The sequence below is a fragment of the Phragmites australis genome, chromosome 12, assembly GCF_958298935.1.
Source record: "Phragmites australis chromosome 12, lpPhrAust1.1, whole genome shotgun sequence".
NCBI classification, from domain to species: domain Eukaryota; kingdom Viridiplantae; phylum Streptophyta; class Magnoliopsida; order Poales; family Poaceae; genus Phragmites; species Phragmites australis.
The window spans coordinates 9,215,794-9,236,602 of record NC_084932.1 but is presented as its reverse complement, the minus strand read 5'-3'; the positions used below and the strand labels follow the sequence as shown (position 1 = coordinate 9,236,602).

Sequence of the window (20,809 nt, the reverse complement as noted above, 5' to 3'; positions counted from 1 at the left end):
AACTCCAAAATAAGTGAATCCAATTTTGCTAGTTTCCTTATGACTTGTTCTATCTAGAAAAAAAATGTTTTCAGCCATTATATGCATATTGTGATATATATTTACAGTTCATTCATACTCATTGTATTGCACGCATTGATCTTTTTTAGAGAACGTCGATCCGTAGATCCCGGAGGCCGAGGGCAATTCCGACGCGCCCCACCTATTTGAGCCAGTGCATCAAGGCAAGCAACTAGGTATATTGATCCCTCTTGTGTAATTGGATAAGTCTAAAATTGATGAAATATGCTTATGTATGTATGCATGTTTAGTGAGTCAGTGTCGGGTACCAATGGGTAGAACCTATGTCGATTGCATTCTTCTACCTTGAATACTTGTATATTTATATTTCTTATAGCCTTGAGATATTGTCAATGTCTAAGTATGAGTTCGACTTATATGTTTAGCCATGCTTAGGTCATTCGGTAGAAGTCGAACGACGGTGCATCCCGTTGTTTGCGAGCATAGGGCCTTCTTATGATTACATACACTTGTTGAGGTTGAGACGGTTGTATGAGTGGTGAGTATGAGATGAGGTGTGGGCAGTACTAGGATGGTGTTTTGTGTTGCCCAGATGTGGAGTTCTCTTGGGTAGGTCGGTAGAGAAAAATTGGACACCGTAGACCGCTTTGCTCCGGTTAAGCACCAATCGTCGATGTTGTTGGTTTTAGCACTTACCTTACTCACCATATGCTGATCTAATGGTAAGGCGAGCCGAATACCTTCATAGCTGTGGCTTTTTGGGCTTGGACATCGACGATGTGAGCGAGCGGGCTTGTAGCGGTACTAGTTTGCTCCGGGAGTAGTTCTAGTACCGCCGCGCCGAGCGATGCATGATCCAAATGGTTAGGGCTGGTTGGGAAAGGTTGTCACGAGTACCCCCTTGTGTGCACTTTGGCCGGTGGCATAAGCCGAATGGTCCTCATATCGTGTGGGTCCAGGAGTATCCCCCTGCAGGGTGTATAAACAGTTCGAACGGCCGCGCTCTCGGTCATGAGCATGCTTCTGTCCATCTGCATCAGTCGTAGAGTTTCGAGTATGGTTTGTGGATCGGTATGTGGGAGATGGTGATGTTGGTTTTTGTTACTTATTGATATAAATGTTGTTTACAGTTACTTTTGTTCAGTTGTTAGTTGCAGGGTAATTTTCATATATTTTGGTAAAGTTTCAGTCGCTCACACATATGTCTAGAATGCTTAGTGCTTATGTATTACTTAACATGTGGTTCATCCTTGCTAATGACCAATGTATAATCCTTGGAGTCGGGCTATGTATATGTACTCTATATGGTTTAAGTCTTGCGAGTACCTTCGTACTCATGCATGCGCTTTCAGGTACTCCGGTTGCTGGAGAAGAGACCATTTTTGGCTACTTCGTGCCTGCTGGTCGGGGTGGCGGGCAAGAGTAGTGCATCCTACTCTGAAGGTGGCGTTTTTGAGACGGTGCCTAAGGGCATGCGGCGTCGTTCTCTTTTGTTGTTTATAAGTTTAACTTTTCGCTGCGTAGTTCTTTTGTGGTTAGGAGTTGAGGGGTTTTGTCTCCTCCTAACTCGCTTTTGTTGTAAATTATTGAAATCGGTTGTATGTTTAATACTTGTAATATAAATATTTATTACTCGTTCTTTATTAAGCTATGTTGTGATGTACATGTTAGAAGGCATGTGTTCTGATCCTTGGGCACAAAACACGTGCCGGGACTACCGGGATGATATTCTTGTTAATCATCGAGGTTGTAATTATAAATAATGATCCTCCTGATGATTAATTAGAATATTATTTGGATGGTTCCTCATATAAAACCCTCACAGGCACCCGCTAGCACGGTAGTGGTCGGGAGTACGAGGTGAGCGGCAGTGGATACGGGGCAGCCAGGAGGAGGGCGAGCGCAGGCGAAAGCAGGCGGAGGTGGGCGGCCGTTGATGAGTGCGGGGTGCGGGTGGGCGATAGCGGCCGGGAGGCGGGCGTGCAACGATGGCTAGGAGGCATGTAGGCGTAGGTGGACGATGTTGGGCGGGAAGCGGGCGGGCGGCGGCGGCCAGGAGTCGGGTGCCCGTGGGCGAAAATTGGCCCCCTCCCTCAACCCGACCCGCAATCGGGGACCCGACCTGTGACCCCCGCGGGAAAAAATCTAGCCCCACCCCCACCCTTGCTGGGTGTAAAACTCGTGAGGACCTCACCCCACCTGCCCCGTTGCCAGCCCTAAGACCCATCGACCACCTCTCACTCCCTCACTCGTTTATTTTCTTCCCCCACCTGAGAGAGAGCGCAAGGAGAGCTCCCTCACCGTTCCTCCACTTCGAGCTCAACAGAGGTCAAAGATTGAAGGAGGAGGTCACTCACGAGTTCCCCACGTCATCCCTGAGATCATTCCCTCGCCGGAGCAAGCCCTAAGCCTTTCTTTCACCTCTAGGCCGGTTGGGACACCCTGAAGCTGATATCCACATTGATGCTTCTCTGGAATCGGCCAACTCTCTAGAAAGTTTCTCCACACCAAGATGGAGCTCCCAAACCCCTTTCCCTTCTTTTCCCTCAAGTTCCCCACTCTCCATAGCCATAGGACTGAGCTCCACCTAGCCATATACGTCGATCCATGGGGCCTATGCTTTTGGCCTCTTGCATGTCGCTTGAACTACCTAAAATATATCTCTCTAGTTACATAGAGCGTTTAGGTGCCAGCCTTTGCCAAAGGGATCACCGGAATTGTCGCTGGCGAGCTCGCCAAGTGCCACCGGCCGAGCACAGTGGTCTGATCGCGTCTCATAGTGGTCATAGCGGTCTGACCGTGATCAACTCAAATAGACTCATTTTATGGCAATTTACTATTTTATTGAAACTTGTAAAATTCATAATAAATTATTTATAGCTCCAAAAATTGTAAAGCAAATTTTGTTGGTTTCATAATAATTTCATCTACCTATTAAAAATATCTACAATTATGAAATAATTAATTATTTTTTGAGATAAACTAATCATCTTAAAGTTTCATTACTTCACCATTAATTCATTACATGTTCAAAATTGGTGAAACCAATTTTGCTAGTCTTTTTATGATATGTGATAACTAGAAAAAATATTTTTATGACATGTCGCATTACATCTTGTTCACGATCATGTATCATAAAGCATATTTTATGACATTCCATCATGCTTATTGCGATGCACTTTCTTCCTTTTAGTAATCAGTTAATCGGAGAGTGACGGGTTTTCTTGAGGTGAAATTGTGGTTGATCTTAGTGTGAAGCTGAGCACTAAGGCAAGCATCAATGCATATTTCTCCTATATTTTAGTGAATTGTTAGTCAACTTGTTATATATTACAATGTGTCGTATATGCATGTTTAGCGAGTTGATGTTGGGAAATCGGATAGCACCTATCTTGTTACATTTATCCCTATCTTGTTATTACTGATCCCAAACCTTGTAACCTGGGGATAACCATTTTAATGTCTAACTTAAAATTTATACGAAAATACTTAGCAATGCATAGGTCACCGGTAAAAGCCGAGCGGTGGAACGTTCCATCGTTTGTGAGCTATAGGCTTAATTATTTTCACGATGATAATGATGTTGGGATGAAGAGTTGGTGAGAATGAGAAGAGATGTAGGCGATGCTAGAGGTATGTCGGGAGAGGAACCCGGATGTTATGGACCGCTTGCATCGTTTAAGCACCTTTCGTTGGCACTATTAACTTAAGCACCTCTCCGTACTATTACATATCCGAATAGGGTAAGGATGAGCCAAAAAACCTAAGTTTTTGTGTTCATTTGGCTCATGCGCCTGGGATGTGAGCGAGAGGGCTTGTAGAGGCACCTAAGATTACTCTGAGAGTAGATCTAGGTGGCCTCCGCATGCTCGGGCATGGGAACAAAGGTTCGGGGTGGGTACGTGAATGGTTGTCACATGAATGGTTATGTTGAGGTAACCATATTCATATGTCAGTTATGGTTATGTTCTGATGGTTAGGTTAGAATAATCCAAGAGTTAGGATATGTAGGTGCTCACATATTTAAGTTGTAAGTTAAATTGTCTTTTGTATAATTCAATTTAACCTTGTGACCTATTTCTTGCTAATTTATCCAAATGCATTATCCTTGAAGTTGAAAATATATATAATCATATGAGTAAGACTTGCAAGTATGTTCATACTCATTATGCTTTGTTGATTGTTTTGCAGGAAAAGTTTAGAAGCTGACTACTTGTGCCCCACCGAGAGCGGTGTGGTCATGAGTAGCTACTATGCTACTATTAACCCTGGTCGGTTGCCTTGTGGGCAAATGGCTTCATCGGTCTTTGTTTTCTTTTAGATGTTTATTCCGCTACGATTTATGTATATTTATGCTGGATGATACTTGTCTTTTGTTATTTTATCAACATGTAATCACTTGAATCCTTGTTTAATCATGATGTTGTGATGTACATATTGGTAGAGATATGTGTGGATAATAGCTCTCCTCTGAATTATCAAAACACACATATCGGGATTGCCATGATTGGATTCGGTTTAATCATTTAGTGGTTGCGATTATTGTGGTGAGATGGGGTTAGTATGTGGCATATCGAGAGATGGATGCGTGCTACCTCTCATCTTATTAAACCATCGTCCAATTTGATTAATTCAAATACAATTTGGATGGGTCCTCACATGGGTTGCAAATTCCTCCTGCTTACCATTTTGGATTCAGGTTGGGCTAAGGCTAGTGGGTTTCGGATCGGATATGGTTTTACCCTATCCGGACTTAACCTGACCCATTGTCATCCCTAATATCCCTTGTTTCCTTAATCCTTCTAGGTCAGGAATAGGGCCACATAAATACATCACGAGTCTTGTTGTCACCGCTCGTCAACACACTGCCGTTGACTAGTCATCCGCTTCTCGCCGATGGAGTAAGCTTGCTATGGCACTGGAGGAGTCATGTGCGCTTTCTAGGACGGTTAGGCTGCCTTGGCAAGCCGCCTGCTCAAGCACCTCATGTCGCAAGGCTCATCCTTGGCCGTTGTCGACAACGGCAACAACAACCTCATCTTCTCGCCACTCTCCATCCACGCCGCACTAGCCCTAGCGGCGGTGGGCGCCAAGGGACACATCCTCGACGAGCTACTCGCTGTGCTCGGTGCCCTGTCCCAGGAGCTCGGGCTGCGACTGTAGTTTTTAGTATTTTCTACAATATAGGTTAGCGTTTTATGCGACAAAAATGTGTAGAACATTATTTCAGCCCCATTCATTTACAGGTATTCAGGGGTGAAATATGATGTTCAACGTGTGTCAACACACCCAAGCTCAAAACAATATTAGGATAAATGTAAACAAGAAAAAAAATATACAAGCCATATACCCATGTACCATGAGGCTTATTAGCATTTTATTACTTTGTCGGGGAGGTTAGAACCTAGAACGACAGAGTAAGAATTTTATCAAACTACCCCCTTGTTTTAGCATATCCTTGTCATTACATTTTAACAAGTGAAGTCCTTGCTATTGTAAAATTTTCTCCCTTGTGATTGTACTTTCCTCCATGACTCTTCGCACAAGAGTGTATGATCCTCACCAAAGCCAAAAGGTCATCATTGCCCTACTTCTACAAATCTAAGTGGAAAACTTATACGTGGAGCTTGGTACAGAAAGACGACTCATCTGTCATGTGGATTTTTGTAAAGTCAATATCGATCCTAGCGAAGATCTTAGTACTTCTCATTCTGGTTATTACATTTTAACAAGTGAAGTCCTTGCTATTGGAAATTGTGCTAGAGGAAAGAGATGATCAAAATTTCTAGTCCTAGGTTATATAGAAATTTTGTGAGTTCCTTCACAAGATATCACTCCTTCTTAAATTTAACAATTTTAAATTTAATTGTAAATGCATTAGTTAATTAGTCAAAGCTTCAATTATGATGCTCATGAATGTTTAATGACATGTTTAAAATTTTTAGGATGTTACATATCATCAGGCACCAAATGAAATTTTAACATGACATCTTCATAAGCCATGGTTTGAGTAATGTTACATCCTAAAATTCTTAAATATGTTATTAAGCATTCATGAGCATCATTAGCATTATAATTGAAGCTTTGAGTAATTAAATAATGCATTTACAATTAAATTTAAAATTGTTAAGTTTAACGAGCAGTGACGCCTTGTGAAGGAACTCACAAAATTTCTATATAACCTAAGGCTTGAAATAATTTTAGAAATTACTCCATAGCTTATGAAGAATATTAGTAAACTTTTTTAGATTTTAAGGAATTATTTTGAAGCCTTAAAAATTAGAGAAAGTTAGAAAAGGTTGCAACTTTGAAATTTGAATTTGGCTTAGGTTTTTTGGGCCAAACTAATCAAAATGAGTTGCATATGAATTATAGTATCCACAAAATTTATCCTAAAATTTTGAAGCTTGGGAAGGTCTCCTATTGAATCAAAAAAAGGAGGGGGATCTTTTAGGGATGTCTGTCACCGTTTGTGAGGCAAAATCACCTCTAAAACCACCACAGTGGGTTATTTAGATGGTTTTAGATAGTTCAAGGGGCAAAATACCTGGTTTCATAGGTGAGACGGTTAAGTAGTCAGTCCTTGATATGTGAGGGTCATATAAACTTATTCCTTATATTTAAGATCTATTGTAACGTACGAGTACTTTAAGTAGTAAGATCGAAATATCTTCTTAGCCATTTAGAATTTAGTTCAAACATGTACTAAAGCTCAGCGATTTGGATCGCAAAACCTTTTGGAAACATGCCCTAATAGGGTGTACCGTAAAAGCTCTCAATTCGGACGGCTTAAATATCCGGAAATAGCAATATCTGAATATCTGCTCATATCTAACTTATGAGAAAAATGTCAGGAAAAACGTGGCAGATTTAAAACAGGCTACTTCAAGTACAATAACTGCAGGTACATGATCCTATGGTCCTAATACACAGCAAAGATCGCATCAGGAGTTCAATGCAGAAGCAGAGGATCTGTGGGTGGCAAGGGTTAGAGCCGGCTCTAAAATTCAGCAGCAGCTCTTGTTGCTGCAGTTCCTCGCCGGCGGCTGCCCGCGCGGGCTGCAGGGCCCCGCACCGGCGGCATCCGTGAGCATCTTCACCACGTCCCTCATCGTGGGCCGTCCCGCCGGCAGCTTCGCGGTGCAGAGCACGGCGATCTTGAGCACCTTGAGCATGTCCTCCCTCTCCCTGACAGACGTGGCGACGCGCGGGTCCAGGACGTCGTCGAGGCTCTCCGAGGAGAGCTTGCTCGACAGCCAGAAGACGATGTCCCTGCCCTCGCCGAAGTGTGGGTCGATCGGGCTCCGGCCGGTGACCAGCTCCAGCAGCACCACGCCGAAGCTGTACACGTCCGTCTTCTCCGTCACTTTGAGCGAGTAGGCCAGCTCTGAGAACGTGAACTCCAGCTTAGTGAGCGTGACATGGAAGTGTTCGCTAAAGATCATTGTGAAAGTCGTCGGATTAAGACTCACCGGGGGCGAGGTAGCCGTGGGTTCCGGCGAAGCAGCTGAACTCGGAGTCGCAGGAGTCCTCGGCGACCTTGGCGATGCCGAAGTCGGCGATCTTGGCCTCGTAGTCCTCGTCGAGCAGGATGTTAGTGGACTTGATGTCGCGGTGGATGATGGCCGGCGTGCAGTCATGGTGGAGGTACATGAGCCCCTTGGCCGCGCCGAGCGCGATCTTGCACCGCCGCGGCCAGTCCAGCTCGGGGCGGCCGCCCTTGGCGTCCCGCCGGAGCGCCTGGTGCAGGTTGCCCCGAGGCATGTACTCGTAGATGATGAAGTTGAGCTCGCCGCGCGACAGGCAGGCGTGCAGCTTGAGGATGTTCCGGTGACGGACCTTGCCCAAGATGGTCATCTCGGCGGTCATCACCTGCGCCGCGTTGCCCTTCCACAGCCGCTTCACGGCCACTACGCAACCGCCGCGGCCCTTGAGCTCCAGCCGGTACACGCGCCCCGTGCCGCCAGACCCGATCAGGTTCTCCTCCCCGACGCCGCATATTTCGTCGGCGTCCAGGTCTAGCGGGTGGAACGACTCCAGCTTCCACTGGCTGCACCCGTCCCCGTGCTCCAGGTCCCTCTTCTTGAGCTCCTCGAGCTTGAAGCTTCTGTAGCTCACGAACAGGATGCCAGCCACAAGCAGCAGAGTCGCCGAGATGAGGACCGGCACGAGCACAACTGACTTCCTGGCGAGGCCTTCCCTCTGGCCGCCGTCCACATTGCACACGCCTAGCTCGGACCTGCCGTCGACGCAGAGGCCAGGGTTCCTCGAAAACGCCTCGTCGCCGGTGATCACGAGTAGCCCCGGCGGCACGTTCCCGGTCAGCCGGTTCGAAGAGAAGTCGATGGAGCTCAGCTTGAGAACCTGGAGGCTCGTCGGGATCGGCCCGGTGAGCTCATTGCAGGACAGATTCAGCGAGTTCAGCGACGATAGCAGCGACAGTGAGGCGGGGATTGGACCGGTCAGCCCGTTCCGGGAGACGTCGATCTCGACGAGTCCGATGCAGCCGCCAATATCTCCCGGTAACGCGCCACTCAATTCGTTGTCCTCCAGGTGCAGTGCCGTCAACTGCGACAAGCTTCCAATCTCCACGGGTATCGATCCCGAGAACGAGTTGTTGGACAAGTAGAGCTTCTGCAGTTGCCTGAGCCGGCCGATCTCCGACGGTATCGTGCCGCCGAGCAGGTTGTTCTGCACCCACAGCTGATTCAGGCTCTGAGCCTCGCCGATCAGCGGCGACATGCTTCCGGTGAATCCGTTGTCAGATATGTCGATGATCATCGCGGCGGGGAGGCCCCATAGCCCCTCCGGGAGGCTGCCGGTTAACCTGTTCTTGTTGATCCGGAACCGTTGCAGACTGCTACACGCCGAATACTCCTCCGGGAACACGCCGGAGAAGCCGTTCTGGAGAGCGAGAAGGTACTGGAGGTTCTTGCCGTGGCACAAGTACCTCGGGAATGGACCAGTGAAGCCGTTCTCGGAGATGTCGATGCTGTTTAGCGGAGATAACCGGCCGAAGTTCGCCGGGAACTCACCGGAGAACCGGTTCTCGTAGATGGAGAAGCTGGTCAGAAACCGCAGCTCGCCCCACTCTTCCGGGATCGACCCGGACAGATTGTTATGGTAGAGCTGGATCACCGTGAAGCCCTTGAGCGCGGCGAACGCCACCGGGATCCCGCCGCTGAGCTGGTTCCGGGACACGTCGATTTCCCGCAACCCGGTCAGCTTCCCGAGCTCCGCCGGAAGTTCGCCCGTAAGGTTGTTCTTGTACAGCTCGATCTTCCAAATGTTCCGGAGGTTGCCGATGGTCGCGGGGATCTTGCCGCCCAGACTGTTCATGGACATGTCCAGCGTCTCCAGCGCGGTGAGCTCGAAGATGGAATCAGGTATGTCCCCTGTCAAGCTGGAGCTCGCCAGGTAAAGGTACGTGAGGTTCTTGAGGTTCCCGATGCTCGGCGGCGTCTCGCCTTGGTCGTAGCTGTTCACGCCGACGCTGAGCGTGATAAGGCGGGACAGGTTGCCGACCCACGCCGGGAACCGCCCGGTGAAGCCATTGTTCGCGACGTCAAGGGCCTCCAGAGCCGTCAGCGCCGACAGGTCCGGCAGCTCCCCGGTGAGGCTGTTGAAGGACAGATTCAGGAACCGTAGCTGAGTGCACTTGCTCAGCTCAGACGGCACAGGCCCTGACAACGAGTTGGAGTCGAGCTCCAGCCGCGTCAGGCCGTGCAAGGAGGCGACGGACGGCGAGATGCCGCCGGAGAGGTTCATGTTCGACAGCGAGATCTCGATGACCGTGCCGGAGCTGTGGTCGCACCGGACGCCGAAGAAGCGGCACGGCGAGGTGGCGTTCCTCCATGACTGGAGGTGGTTCAGAGGGTCGTTCAGGCTGGCCTTGAATTGGAGGAGGGCTTGTGTTAGGGGGTCAATTTGGCAGTTCGAGTTCAGGAAGAGGGAGAGGAGTACGATGAGAGGGAGGCAGACAAGGATTTGCCTTCTCATTGCGAGGAATGGTGTTGGCAAATCTCTGAAAAAGTTGATTACATGGGTGTTTAGTTCTGTCCTGAAGGTGTTTGCTTCAGAAGACCTGAAAAGAAAAAAAAAAGATGAATCTAGTTAGTTGACCATAGAAATCATGGTGATTTATTTCAGTTGTGGTGACATAAAATGCAACTTCGATTCAACTTTTCAGATGAAATTCAATTTCCATATGTTGTTGGTGTGTCGGATCAGTTGGTGGTTCTATCGAAGACGAGACAGCAAGCTGGTGTGTTGCGGGGCCAAGGACCTGGCCGTCCTCACAGTCTCACACATGGTTCGATCATGTAGCTAACGCTGTTGCTTGTTTCTATATGTTGCTGCTTTCATGTAATAGCTCTTTAATTTTCTAAGCTTATCTTTAGACCGGACTGCTGCTGTTGTAAAACTACTCCATTCTTCTACTTAATATAAAGATGCGCAGCTCTCCTACGTATTTGAGAAAAATGAAATTCAATTTCGAAGTATGCAACCTTACATGTGAATAGCCGAATGAAATCACTATTTTTTTTCTCCAAAACACATACTATGAAATTGCAACTCAAGTTCCGAGCCATATTCGCCAAGAATAAACTCAAACCCTTTTAGACAAAGTATTATATGTGCAGAACATGACACTTGCAACTATTATACGTCTAGGCGTCTTCAAACTTTATGTACATCAATGTTTGGATTGATATGCACTTGTCCTTTTCTTTTCATTTCTTTTTCAAGACTCACTTGTCTGCTCTGTTTGAACTCTGAACTCCTTTCAGCAGTTCAGTTTCGGCCTACACATTAGAAACAGCCAAAAATCAGAAGCTTTTATTTAGTTCTTTCTTGATTGAATTTTAATGCTCTTACAAGATCATAAGACTAGGCTAATGTCAGCCTCAAAAACTGCTCATAACTGCTATGTTATTTGGACACCCCCAAAGTTGCTTTCCTTTGTTTCCATGTTCAGAGATGATGACCTGCCAGCTACCACCTTCCACTCCCTCTACTCTGTTTTCCCTCACTTCACCAACAACAGAAATGCACTAGATTGTCTCATGGCTTTGGCACACCACATAATTTATTTCCATCTAGTTATAATAAATAAATCGGCGCCGAAAAGGCAGAACACTTGCCAAATGTAATGGGATCAGATGATGAAATGCACACACTGGGCAAACAAAGATGGTCAAGGCCATTTCGTTGGGAATATACTTTGCCACTTACTATTTTAGTGATAGTGGTTGGCTGGACAGCTAGTGCAATCTAGAAACGACACGTTGTGAGCAACCTGTAAAGAGAAATTTATTGGTGACGGAATTTGATCTAGTTTGGTATCAGTTCTTGTGGATATATAACCAAAAAATGTGGAATTTGACCTCATTTGTTCTGCCCCGTGACCGAATTCTAAAGGATAATGGTTATGAATAATTATCTTTGCTTTTGATATTTGCTTCGGTTCTAGCTCCACTGACTAGTTCTTCAGAGTATCATGCACTGCATGAACGCAGCTCAGAAGGTGACAACTAATTAACCACTTTTGGTGGTATGTCAATGTTTTTAAAATGATATTGGAATAAATTTTATGGAATATGATATTTGATTTCTGTTAGTTGATTCTGTCTTATCATGTCAACTGAATGTTAAATTGTAGATATGCTTAGAAAGCTAAAATAATTAAAAAATACTCATTTTCATTAGGGGTAATTTGCTGAGTAGCATCGTAAAAATCACAAAAGTTGAAAAATACGATCGGTGGTATTTTACCTAGTAAAAATCACAAAAGTTGAAAAATCATATATGGGCCCAGGGCCTATATATCATCCTCACAGCCGATGATATTTTCTAATATGGGTATTTTTATGATAGTATCAACCTAATTTTGCCTTTTCATTAATAATTGAAAACTATATGTGTTTATCTTTTCATGAATACCTCGTAAACATGCTAACTCAAAATATGGTAAAATAGTCGAGATTTTCGAAGAACTGCACCCACCCAATATTTTTATTGTTTGCTTAATTGTTTTTAAAAAAGATTATGCGTATAACAGTTTTTGAACTGATATACTTTGGTTTAATATGTTTGGCAGCATATTCATAATTCCAACAGGCACCTAGGTACCGGGACTAACATATTAGACTTTTAGAACCACAGATGTCACAAAATCATTTAGAGTTGTCAAATCATTTTGTATCATGCAACCAGACAGCACTAAACAGGGTTCATCCCTGTTGAGGTATTTCTTTGTTAACATTACTCAAAATGAAAAAATAGCACATATTACACTTAGTTGCAGAAATTTTAGTAATCATCTTCATTCAATGGTCCTCTATATTTACTCAATCAGACCATTTCACTCAAGTTCATGTTACTGGCCCTTGTCAGAAAAAACAATCATTTTACCTGGTAATCTAAAAAATATTATTAGAAAAAAAACTGATGATTCATTAGTTATGGCCGACAAAAACTCGACATGCCGACAAAGGAAATATACTTGTGCAGGCCTAGAACCACTGCAATGCGGGTGCAGAAAGGCCCAGGTACTTACTGTTCCTCTTCCACATCCAACTCTAGTGTTTGCAAAAAATGATTGGAATGGAAACTTCCACTCAATAGATACAACTCATAAGAAACAAGTAAAACTGAAACAGAGTTCAGAGATGGCAGCCCTGCAGACAGTCCATAGGTATTTCTTCAAAGGACTGGGTAGCAAGGCAGTCTATTATCTATGGAATAAAAAAATACTCCTTTTTAATTTCGAACGAATTGTACGGGCAACAGCATGCAGAGACATGAATGCAAAACAGAGAAGGCAACAGTATCATTAGCTCAGTTAAGATCGATACCTTTCAGCAGCACCTCCTCTGCCTCTATCGCCTCTTGATACCTTTCAGCAGCACCTCCTCTGCTTCTATCGCCTCTTGTTCTTCTTGATCAGCGATGAGCATACGCAACGAACAACAGCAGCAAGTAGAACACCAACCAATGAAGCAGGCAATCAAGCCAGGGAGGATCAAAGAGAAGGGGAGATAGATAGAGTGGTTCGGAGGAGAGAGGAGGCGGCTCTCGGGGAGTAAACTGACGAGTTTAATAACTGGGTGTTGTGTTATGCGTTTAACTCTCTGGTGCGGAGGCTTCAGCGATGATATAATACTAGGACGACGACTGGTGCTCTCGAGATGGAAGAGCAGCGTACATGGTGGCGATGGAGATAGGCAAGAGGCAGTATAAAATTGGTGGCCGGTGATGGAACTAGAGAGAGAGAGGCTGTTGCTTGCGGGGCTGCGCTTCAGCAGCCGTGGCAATTGGCATTACATGCGGCCCCCTGCTTCCGTCGGGTGGCGCCTGGTGGCTCGGAACGGAGGGAGAACCCAGGATCCTCTGAAAAGTGGGCAGCTAGGGGCAGAGAAATATACCGAGCTTAGCATTGCGGCGGCTTTTGACGTTCTTTTGTGCTATATCCTATCGGCGCATCTCAGAAAAAGACTGAAATTGACGAGTTTTCTCGGACTATTTAGATGTATCCAGGAGTGCAACGCATTGCAGAAGTTGCCCTGCATGCCTCCTAAGTGACCGATTAAGATATCTAGTCTTGCTGCTTCCAATGATTCAATGGCTTAGACCACCCTGGCAGCATTGAAAAATGGGTTAATCTATGGTTTGTTTGAGCTACACAAACTTCACTAATATAAGACAAAGTTTGAAGTGGTAATATATCTTCTCGTCTTACGGCTAGGACTACTGAGGTCTCTAATCCCATTTGCTCCCCTAGCTTTCGTCTCTCAGTGTCAGTGTCGGCCCAGCAGAGTGCTTTCGCCGTTGGTCATGAGAACTCTCTGTTCTGAACATAATGCTAAAGTATCTTTTCTCAATGAATGCAACTTTTATTTCTTAACATTCATTCAGGAACCTAGCGGATATAAGAGGATGCGCTTCATATCTATTAGCCCTACTTTTAGGTCCTGTTTGGATCACATGAATATTTCCCGAGCACTTGCTTTTAGTTTTCGGCCAAAAAAAAAACATCTTTTCCCTGCAACAAGTGCGTTACGGTGGCCGCAGTAGCAGTGCTTCAGATTTGTTTCGCCGGGAGCTGCCCTGCGCCACGGGTAATGCGATCGATGACTTGGGACCGACCGAGGACACGAATGAGTGAGAGATCAGTTCCGGTTGTTGCTTTCGCCGGTCGGCGTCGAGGTCGGTGAAAAGAGGCCCGGAAATGAGATCAGCAGTGAGGCAAGCGCGTGCTATCCCCTTCCTCTCATTGCCTACTCCCTCGCTCACATGATCCGCTGGTTGGTGCTGGGACGTGCGTGCGTGCGTGCTCTCCTCGTATTCATGAAACCTTTCCCCTTTGATTTTTTTTTTCTGATCCCGTGCGAAGCTCGCATCCCCGTGCCGTGCAGCCTCTTCTGGCGTTTTGCATCGATCCGCCCTGCGCGTACAGTTGTAGTATCTCGTCGGCTTGACCAAAAAAAAAAAAAAAAGTGCATACAGGTTCTGAATCGAATTCGTCTCGTCAGTGATCGAAGCACAATCCACCTGAAAGCCATATCGGCCGGCCATCGAATCTATGGCTTTCCACTGCCGACCAGATCAGGGTTCTTCTTGTTACCAGTAGAAATTTTTTATCAAGGGGCGCCGATACGGCCTATAAGGCTTATAAACGGCGCTTATCATTTTTTTATTAATGGATGAGAATTTGACAAAAAAAAAATTAGGAGGATTTTCAAGTTAGATCAAAATTTGCCCAAGCATGCTTCAAGTCTACCGGTATGTAACCAGGGAGGACCGGTTTTCATCGATAACATGAACCTAGGTGCCAACAATGAAGCCGAACGAGTTCTCTAGAACATTTATTTAACCAATCTCGCACGGAGTACAATCAAACGGCGTGGCGTTCTTTAATGAGAAAGCACCGTCGCATGATTGTTATGCGTGATTTGGTTGCATGCGGTCCATCCGTCCAGTACGTACGTACAAAGGTCGATCGGCCACAAGAGCAAGCTGCCGCCTCCCGTGACGATCGCTACAGGCAGCAGCGCTTGAGCAACGCGCAACGCATATATAATTAGCTACATACATGCATATATACATCCCTTTTTCAGCTGCTAGCATGCAGCGGCCGTGATATCACTAGGTAAACAAAATATAAGTGACGAGTGATAATTGTTAGGATCCGTTATCAATAAAATTATAAGTGATAGATTATAATCTAGATCTATCATTTATGACTTGTCTCATGTGAATGATTTTCATATTTTTCTGATATGAAAAAGTCAAAAAAAAATTCACCCAATTCATCCAATGCAGGGGCTATCACCACTCGCCACATGTCACATGCTATTTTTCACACTATTTTTATACCTTGGGTTCCATGGGGATCGAACTAGCGACTTACTCTCGTACGCATAGCCGTCTTACCCCTCATCCTTATGTGTGTTCTGAAGGAAACCGGATATTTTATCTTTTTAATCTTTTTTGCTAAGGGTCATGAGTGACTGAGTGACAGGTCATAAGTGATGAGTCATATTTTTGATCTATCATTGATGACTATTTTTACCAAATTGTTGATTACTGAATTATTTGATAATGAATTCAGTGAATTATTGATTACTGAATTGTTGATTTACATATAAAATTTTATGAATTTTAGAATATTTCATGCCAAATTTGCACAAATATTCAAAATATATGCACAATACTTTTAGTTTTTAGTTAGATAAATTAAGTAAGAAAAGACAATATATTGCTAGCTCTAATAGTAGAGCTGAGATTAGTGATAGGCTTTACGACTTATCATCAGTGATGGGTTGTAATATCACCCGTCACTTATAACTGGTCCAGGAGATATGTCACTGATGACTAGTATAGAATAACTCATCACGAATAAGTTGGTCATTCATGACGGATCATATTGTGACCTATCACTGATGATATTTCATTAGTGACGGGTCATAATTTGATCCTGACCTATAACTATATAAGTGACGGGTCGTAAGGGGATCCATCACTTATGGTTCTGAAGTGATAGGTCTGACAACCCGTCACTTATGTAGTATCTCTTTTATCTGTTTTTCATGTAGTCATTATTTTTTTGAAACTAAGGAAAATTCTCACGTTCCAAATACAGCTTTAATGGGGTGTTCCATGGCAATTAACACTACTAATCCACCCATTGCATGTATAATTGGAATCATATGCACTACGTATGCGAACATCTCTTCATTAAGACTAACTAATAACGACCGAGACGGGGACAAATTGCACTGAGCGAGGTCGGCAAGCAAACCAGCTAACGAACAAAGCCGGAAATGATATATTTGTGTCATTATTATGTGCCACAGTATCCCATCGATGACCATGAGAGTTAGCGACTTAGGGTATATTTGGTGGTGGTGATTTTTTTTACCACAAGTGTGACAATTTAGGCAAAAATATTTGGCAAGTTTATGCATTTTAGGCTATGAACCAAACATGTCCTCATCTACGTGGATATGTACAGTAATACCGTGAACCAATTGGCTAATCTTTTTTTGTTTTTTGAAAACCAAGTGGATGAACAAGGGATTTGTGTGAGTATCTTTTTTTTAAGAAAATGGTGTTTTGTGAACCACGAGAGTTTAAAAAAAAATACTATGTAAGAAAAAGACAAAGAATACATATAATTAATGATAGGTCGTAACATGACCCGTTAATTATGATAATAGCGATAGATTGAAGTTATGACCTGTTACCTATGACAACTCATCAATAACGGGTCATTCTAGATAAGTCATAGATGATGGGTCATAATCTATGATGACTTATCAGTGACAGATCATCCTAGACTAGTCGTAGGTGACGGATCACGGTTATAACCCGTCATATATGACGACTCATCAATGATGGATCATTCTAGCTAGTCATTAGTGATGGGTTAAGTTATGATCTGTCACTAAAAGTAAACTTATTAGTGACGGGTCGTTCTAGATCAGTCATTAGTGATAAGTAACAATTTGACGAGTGCCTTTGGTATTTTTCTTTTTTCTCATGCAGCACCAATGACTTCATTGGTGATGGATCAGTACTACGACTCGTCACCAATGATTTATGGCATGAATATTTTCTATTTTTATATTTCTCTTATTTTTTTTTATCTTAGCAGCATTAGAATAGAAACTATTGTACATTTTTACTCAAGTTTGATGTAAGGTGTGATGGTTATGGATATAAACTCGTGTTTCAAAAATAGTACAGAAACTTTAGGGGCGAGAAATAATTCTTTCAGGCCCAATTTTGCGTCAAAAAATTCACCAAACCCAACAACGTGGGGGAGAAACGGATGTAACTTTTTTTTAATATCCATAGAGTAAAAAAAATCAAAATCAGAGTCCGTATATAAAAGTTACACCCGTTTTACCAAAGACACTCCATTTCTCCTATCAAATTGCGATCATTGACATGAGATATTCAAAAATTGATAAAATATTAGTACATCTTTGGATGAAGGAAAAATTTACATATAAATCAACAATTCACTAAATTCAGTATGAACAATTCAGTACTCAAGAATTCGGCAAAAAGAGTCATCAATGACGGATCATAACTGTGACTTGTCACCTATGACCATCAACAATAAAGTTTAAAAGGATAAAATATCCAGTTTCTATTATAATGATATGATAGCTGAGGTGGTAAGGGGGGTTTGTGCATGAGGGGAGGTCATGGGTTCCATTCCTACGGAATGCAAAGCCTGAAAATAATTTGAAAAATAACATGACTTGTGAGCCATATGCGATGTGTCACTGTGTTGGGTGGTTCAGGTGTGTATATGTATATATATATATATATATATATGTATATATATATATATATATATTTGATTTTTTCGTGTCTAAAAATACGAAAAACGTTCATTAGTCATAAATGACAGGTCACTATTAAAATTCATCACTTATGTTCAGTCATAGGTGACAGGTCACTATTACGACTTATCAGTTAAGACTTTTATTGGTGACATATCAAGTTGTTACCCGTCACTTGTGATCTTATTAGTGACGGTTTTTTATCCGTCACCAATGACGATTTATCAGTGACGCGTTCGGGGTGACAGATACGAGACCCGTCACTAATGATAATTACCATCTGTCATCTATAATATTTTTTCACGTAGTGAATTTGAATTTGTATGAGTTGTTTTGGATGAACAAGGGATCATGACATGATTAGAGGATCGATCTCATAATGATGCGATGTCGATGAGTCATTCGAAGAGGATACGAATTTGTTCTGTTGCTGGCTTGCTTGGCATCTGCCGCTTGCGTCGGCATTATTTTAGGTGATGAGTGCTTCAGAGCATTACCGGCGATTTGGACTGCTTAATTAGGGCATATGCATGATTACCACGGGAGTTCTAGAGGAGAAGAAGCGAAGTGAATCGATCCTTAGAGAAGTGATGGCTTGTAAGCGCATCCAGCGCTGACAGAATAACAACCACATCATTCTTGGGTATATATGCATCTATTGATGAACCTCATGGACCTTGGATCCTAGACTAGATATGCTTCACAATTGTGCTACCGCATGTATTGATTTATTTGTTACATTCTTTTTAAAAAAAATATATATAGATGAAGTTTATCGTGGGTGAAGATTTTGTAGCAGGCTATGTGCTGCTTAGATGTTACTTCAAATATCCAGCTACGTGGTATAGCGATGTAATAATATAATAAACTGTGTGTGCATCTCCCGATGTATAGGCGGGAAGTTTCTTCCATTATCTAAATAACATGTATATTCAATTGTTTTTACCTTTAAAGTACTTTATAGAGGTACCGGACGTGGTGGTGTGCCGGCAGAAATTTAGAATGAACATCGGTTTAAATCAAACCGTGGATCTAATTTATCTTAGGTACGTTGTTGCGCTACTATATAATCGGTTTTATATGTCAACCTATCACTATTAATTTTTAATGAGCTAGCAGACTACAAAAGAATACGTTATCAGTGCTGGCTCAAAAACCTCTTCACTAGCGGTTTCCAACCGGCATTGATTATCAGATCAGTTATATAACCAGCACTGATAATCAGTATCAGTATCGACTCTTTGTTATAAACTGACACCGATATTGATTATCACTTTTGGTTCTTTGTTATATACAAAGAACCGACATTAATACTAATTATTAGTGCTAGTTTTAGTTCCCATTCATCTATAAAACAATATAGATAATAAACACATATATAGATATTTCATTCATAATTCAATCGTAGATAACAAGCACATATATAGATATTTCACTCATAGACAGATATTTCAGTCATGATAAACACTAATACATTAATTCAAACTATAAGTATTTCTAAAATTACATCAAAGACCATTACGTGCATAGTTCATATCTAACATTTCAACTCTAAATATTACATCAAAATGGTTTAATGTATAAATAAGTGCAGTAGTTGTTGCTTCAAACGGAAGTTTCATTGGACTTTAGATAACAAAATGTTGCTATCACAATGAAACTCAAGGTGTTATTGGTACTTTCCTTCACGAACCTTCTGCATTATGGGCCAAGCATTGTGTACCTCCATCGCTGGGCAAGAAGACATAAGATTAAAGTTAAGCTACAATCCGTTCGCATCTGGGCATTCCAGTAAAAATCTTATAGACAAAGAGCAGCAACATAGAGGGAAAACTTAATATTATTGAAATAATCCTAACTACAAGTTATAAGTTCATGTCACCAATCGTTTCAACTGCATGTAACCGTGAGAGCCTTGGAGTCATTACAAGCTTCTCATTCTGTTTAAGCACTTTTAATTTGAAATAGCTGTAATCCGAAAAAATGTATTCAAGTTGCAAGTCAACCGATTATAGAAGCGCATGGACAACTGATCTTTCATCCATAAAACTTTGGTCTGTTTCGGAGCTAGATGATGTTAAGTGATATATCCTTATTTAGGTAATGTAACCTCAAAAGAGATAGCAATCTTCATTTTATTGTTATCAACTAATGTGGTCGTCACCGTAAGTGGTGTGCCACTAATATCCATAATAATGTCATGTAGCCATTGCAGTTGAGGAAGCATATACATCAATTGGCATACTAGTTTCTGAATTTAATCGTGTTAAAATTTGTTAATTGCAAACTGCAATGTTAACTGATATTTTTATAATTTCTAGTATTCATCACTGAGTATGCATATGTACTTGGGACAAGTCAAGGTACATCTATATGCCCAGAGAAAAAAATGCCAATGCCAAATCAATTGGCTCATTTGAAGTTTAAGTCAAAAATAGCCTCAGATAATGACTACCATAGAGGTTTAGGGTTTAGTAACTCAAATTTGATAAAAAAAATGGTACAACAACATGTGAAAAATAACTCAATTATGATCTTCAGCATCTTTGAATTACCATTAGCCATACGCTGTTGCAACATCTTTAAGAACCCAAAACCCTATGAAACATCTCACAAATTATCATTATGGCCTAAGAAAAAGGCAACACAACTTTGAATTACCATTAGCCACATGTTGTTGCACCATCTTTAAGAACAAAAAACTCTAGGAAACATCTCTAAGAACAAAGCAGCACGACTAAATTGCTAATACAAATTTCAGGACCTAAATTGGCTAACTACGATTTGCTAACTAAAATTGCTAACCATAATTGGAGAACTAGAATTTGATAACTAACACAAGTGTTTCGTGGCCCTTCCGGGTAGGGCATGGATACGCTGTCGAGGAATGCGAGGGAGGTCACCCGGTCCTAGACGATCGGATAGGATAC

The 20,809-nt window shown here is 42.8% G+C and overlaps 1 protein-coding gene across 4 annotated transcripts; it reads right to left on the bottom strand.

Moving 5' to 3' along the window:
* Positions 1-6,871: 6,871 nt before the first annotated feature.
* LOC133886777 (receptor protein-tyrosine kinase CEPR2-like) lies at positions 6,872-13,524 on the bottom strand. Of its 4 annotated transcripts, none has more exons than XM_062326607.1 (4): positions 12,879-13,524; positions 10,777-10,826; positions 7,494-10,105; positions 6,872-7,408 (listed from the first exon to the last, which is right to left on the bottom strand). In XM_062326607.1, the coding sequence occupies exons 3-4, from the start codon at positions 10,018-10,020 to the stop codon at positions 7,029-7,031; spliced, it is 2,907 nt and encodes a 968-aa protein (XP_062182591.1). In that variant the 5' UTR covers positions 10,021-10,105; positions 10,777-10,826; positions 12,879-13,524; the 3' UTR covers positions 6,872-7,028. The 4 variants fall into 4 exon arrangements, with proteins under 4 accessions (XP_062182591.1, XP_062182592.1, XP_062182590.1 ...); XM_062326608.1 differs by having other exon boundaries at positions 12,920-13,524; XM_062326606.1 differs by lacking the exon at positions 10,777-10,826 and having other exon boundaries at positions 12,920-13,524.
* Between the last annotated feature and the right edge of the window lie 7,285 nt (positions 13,525-20,809).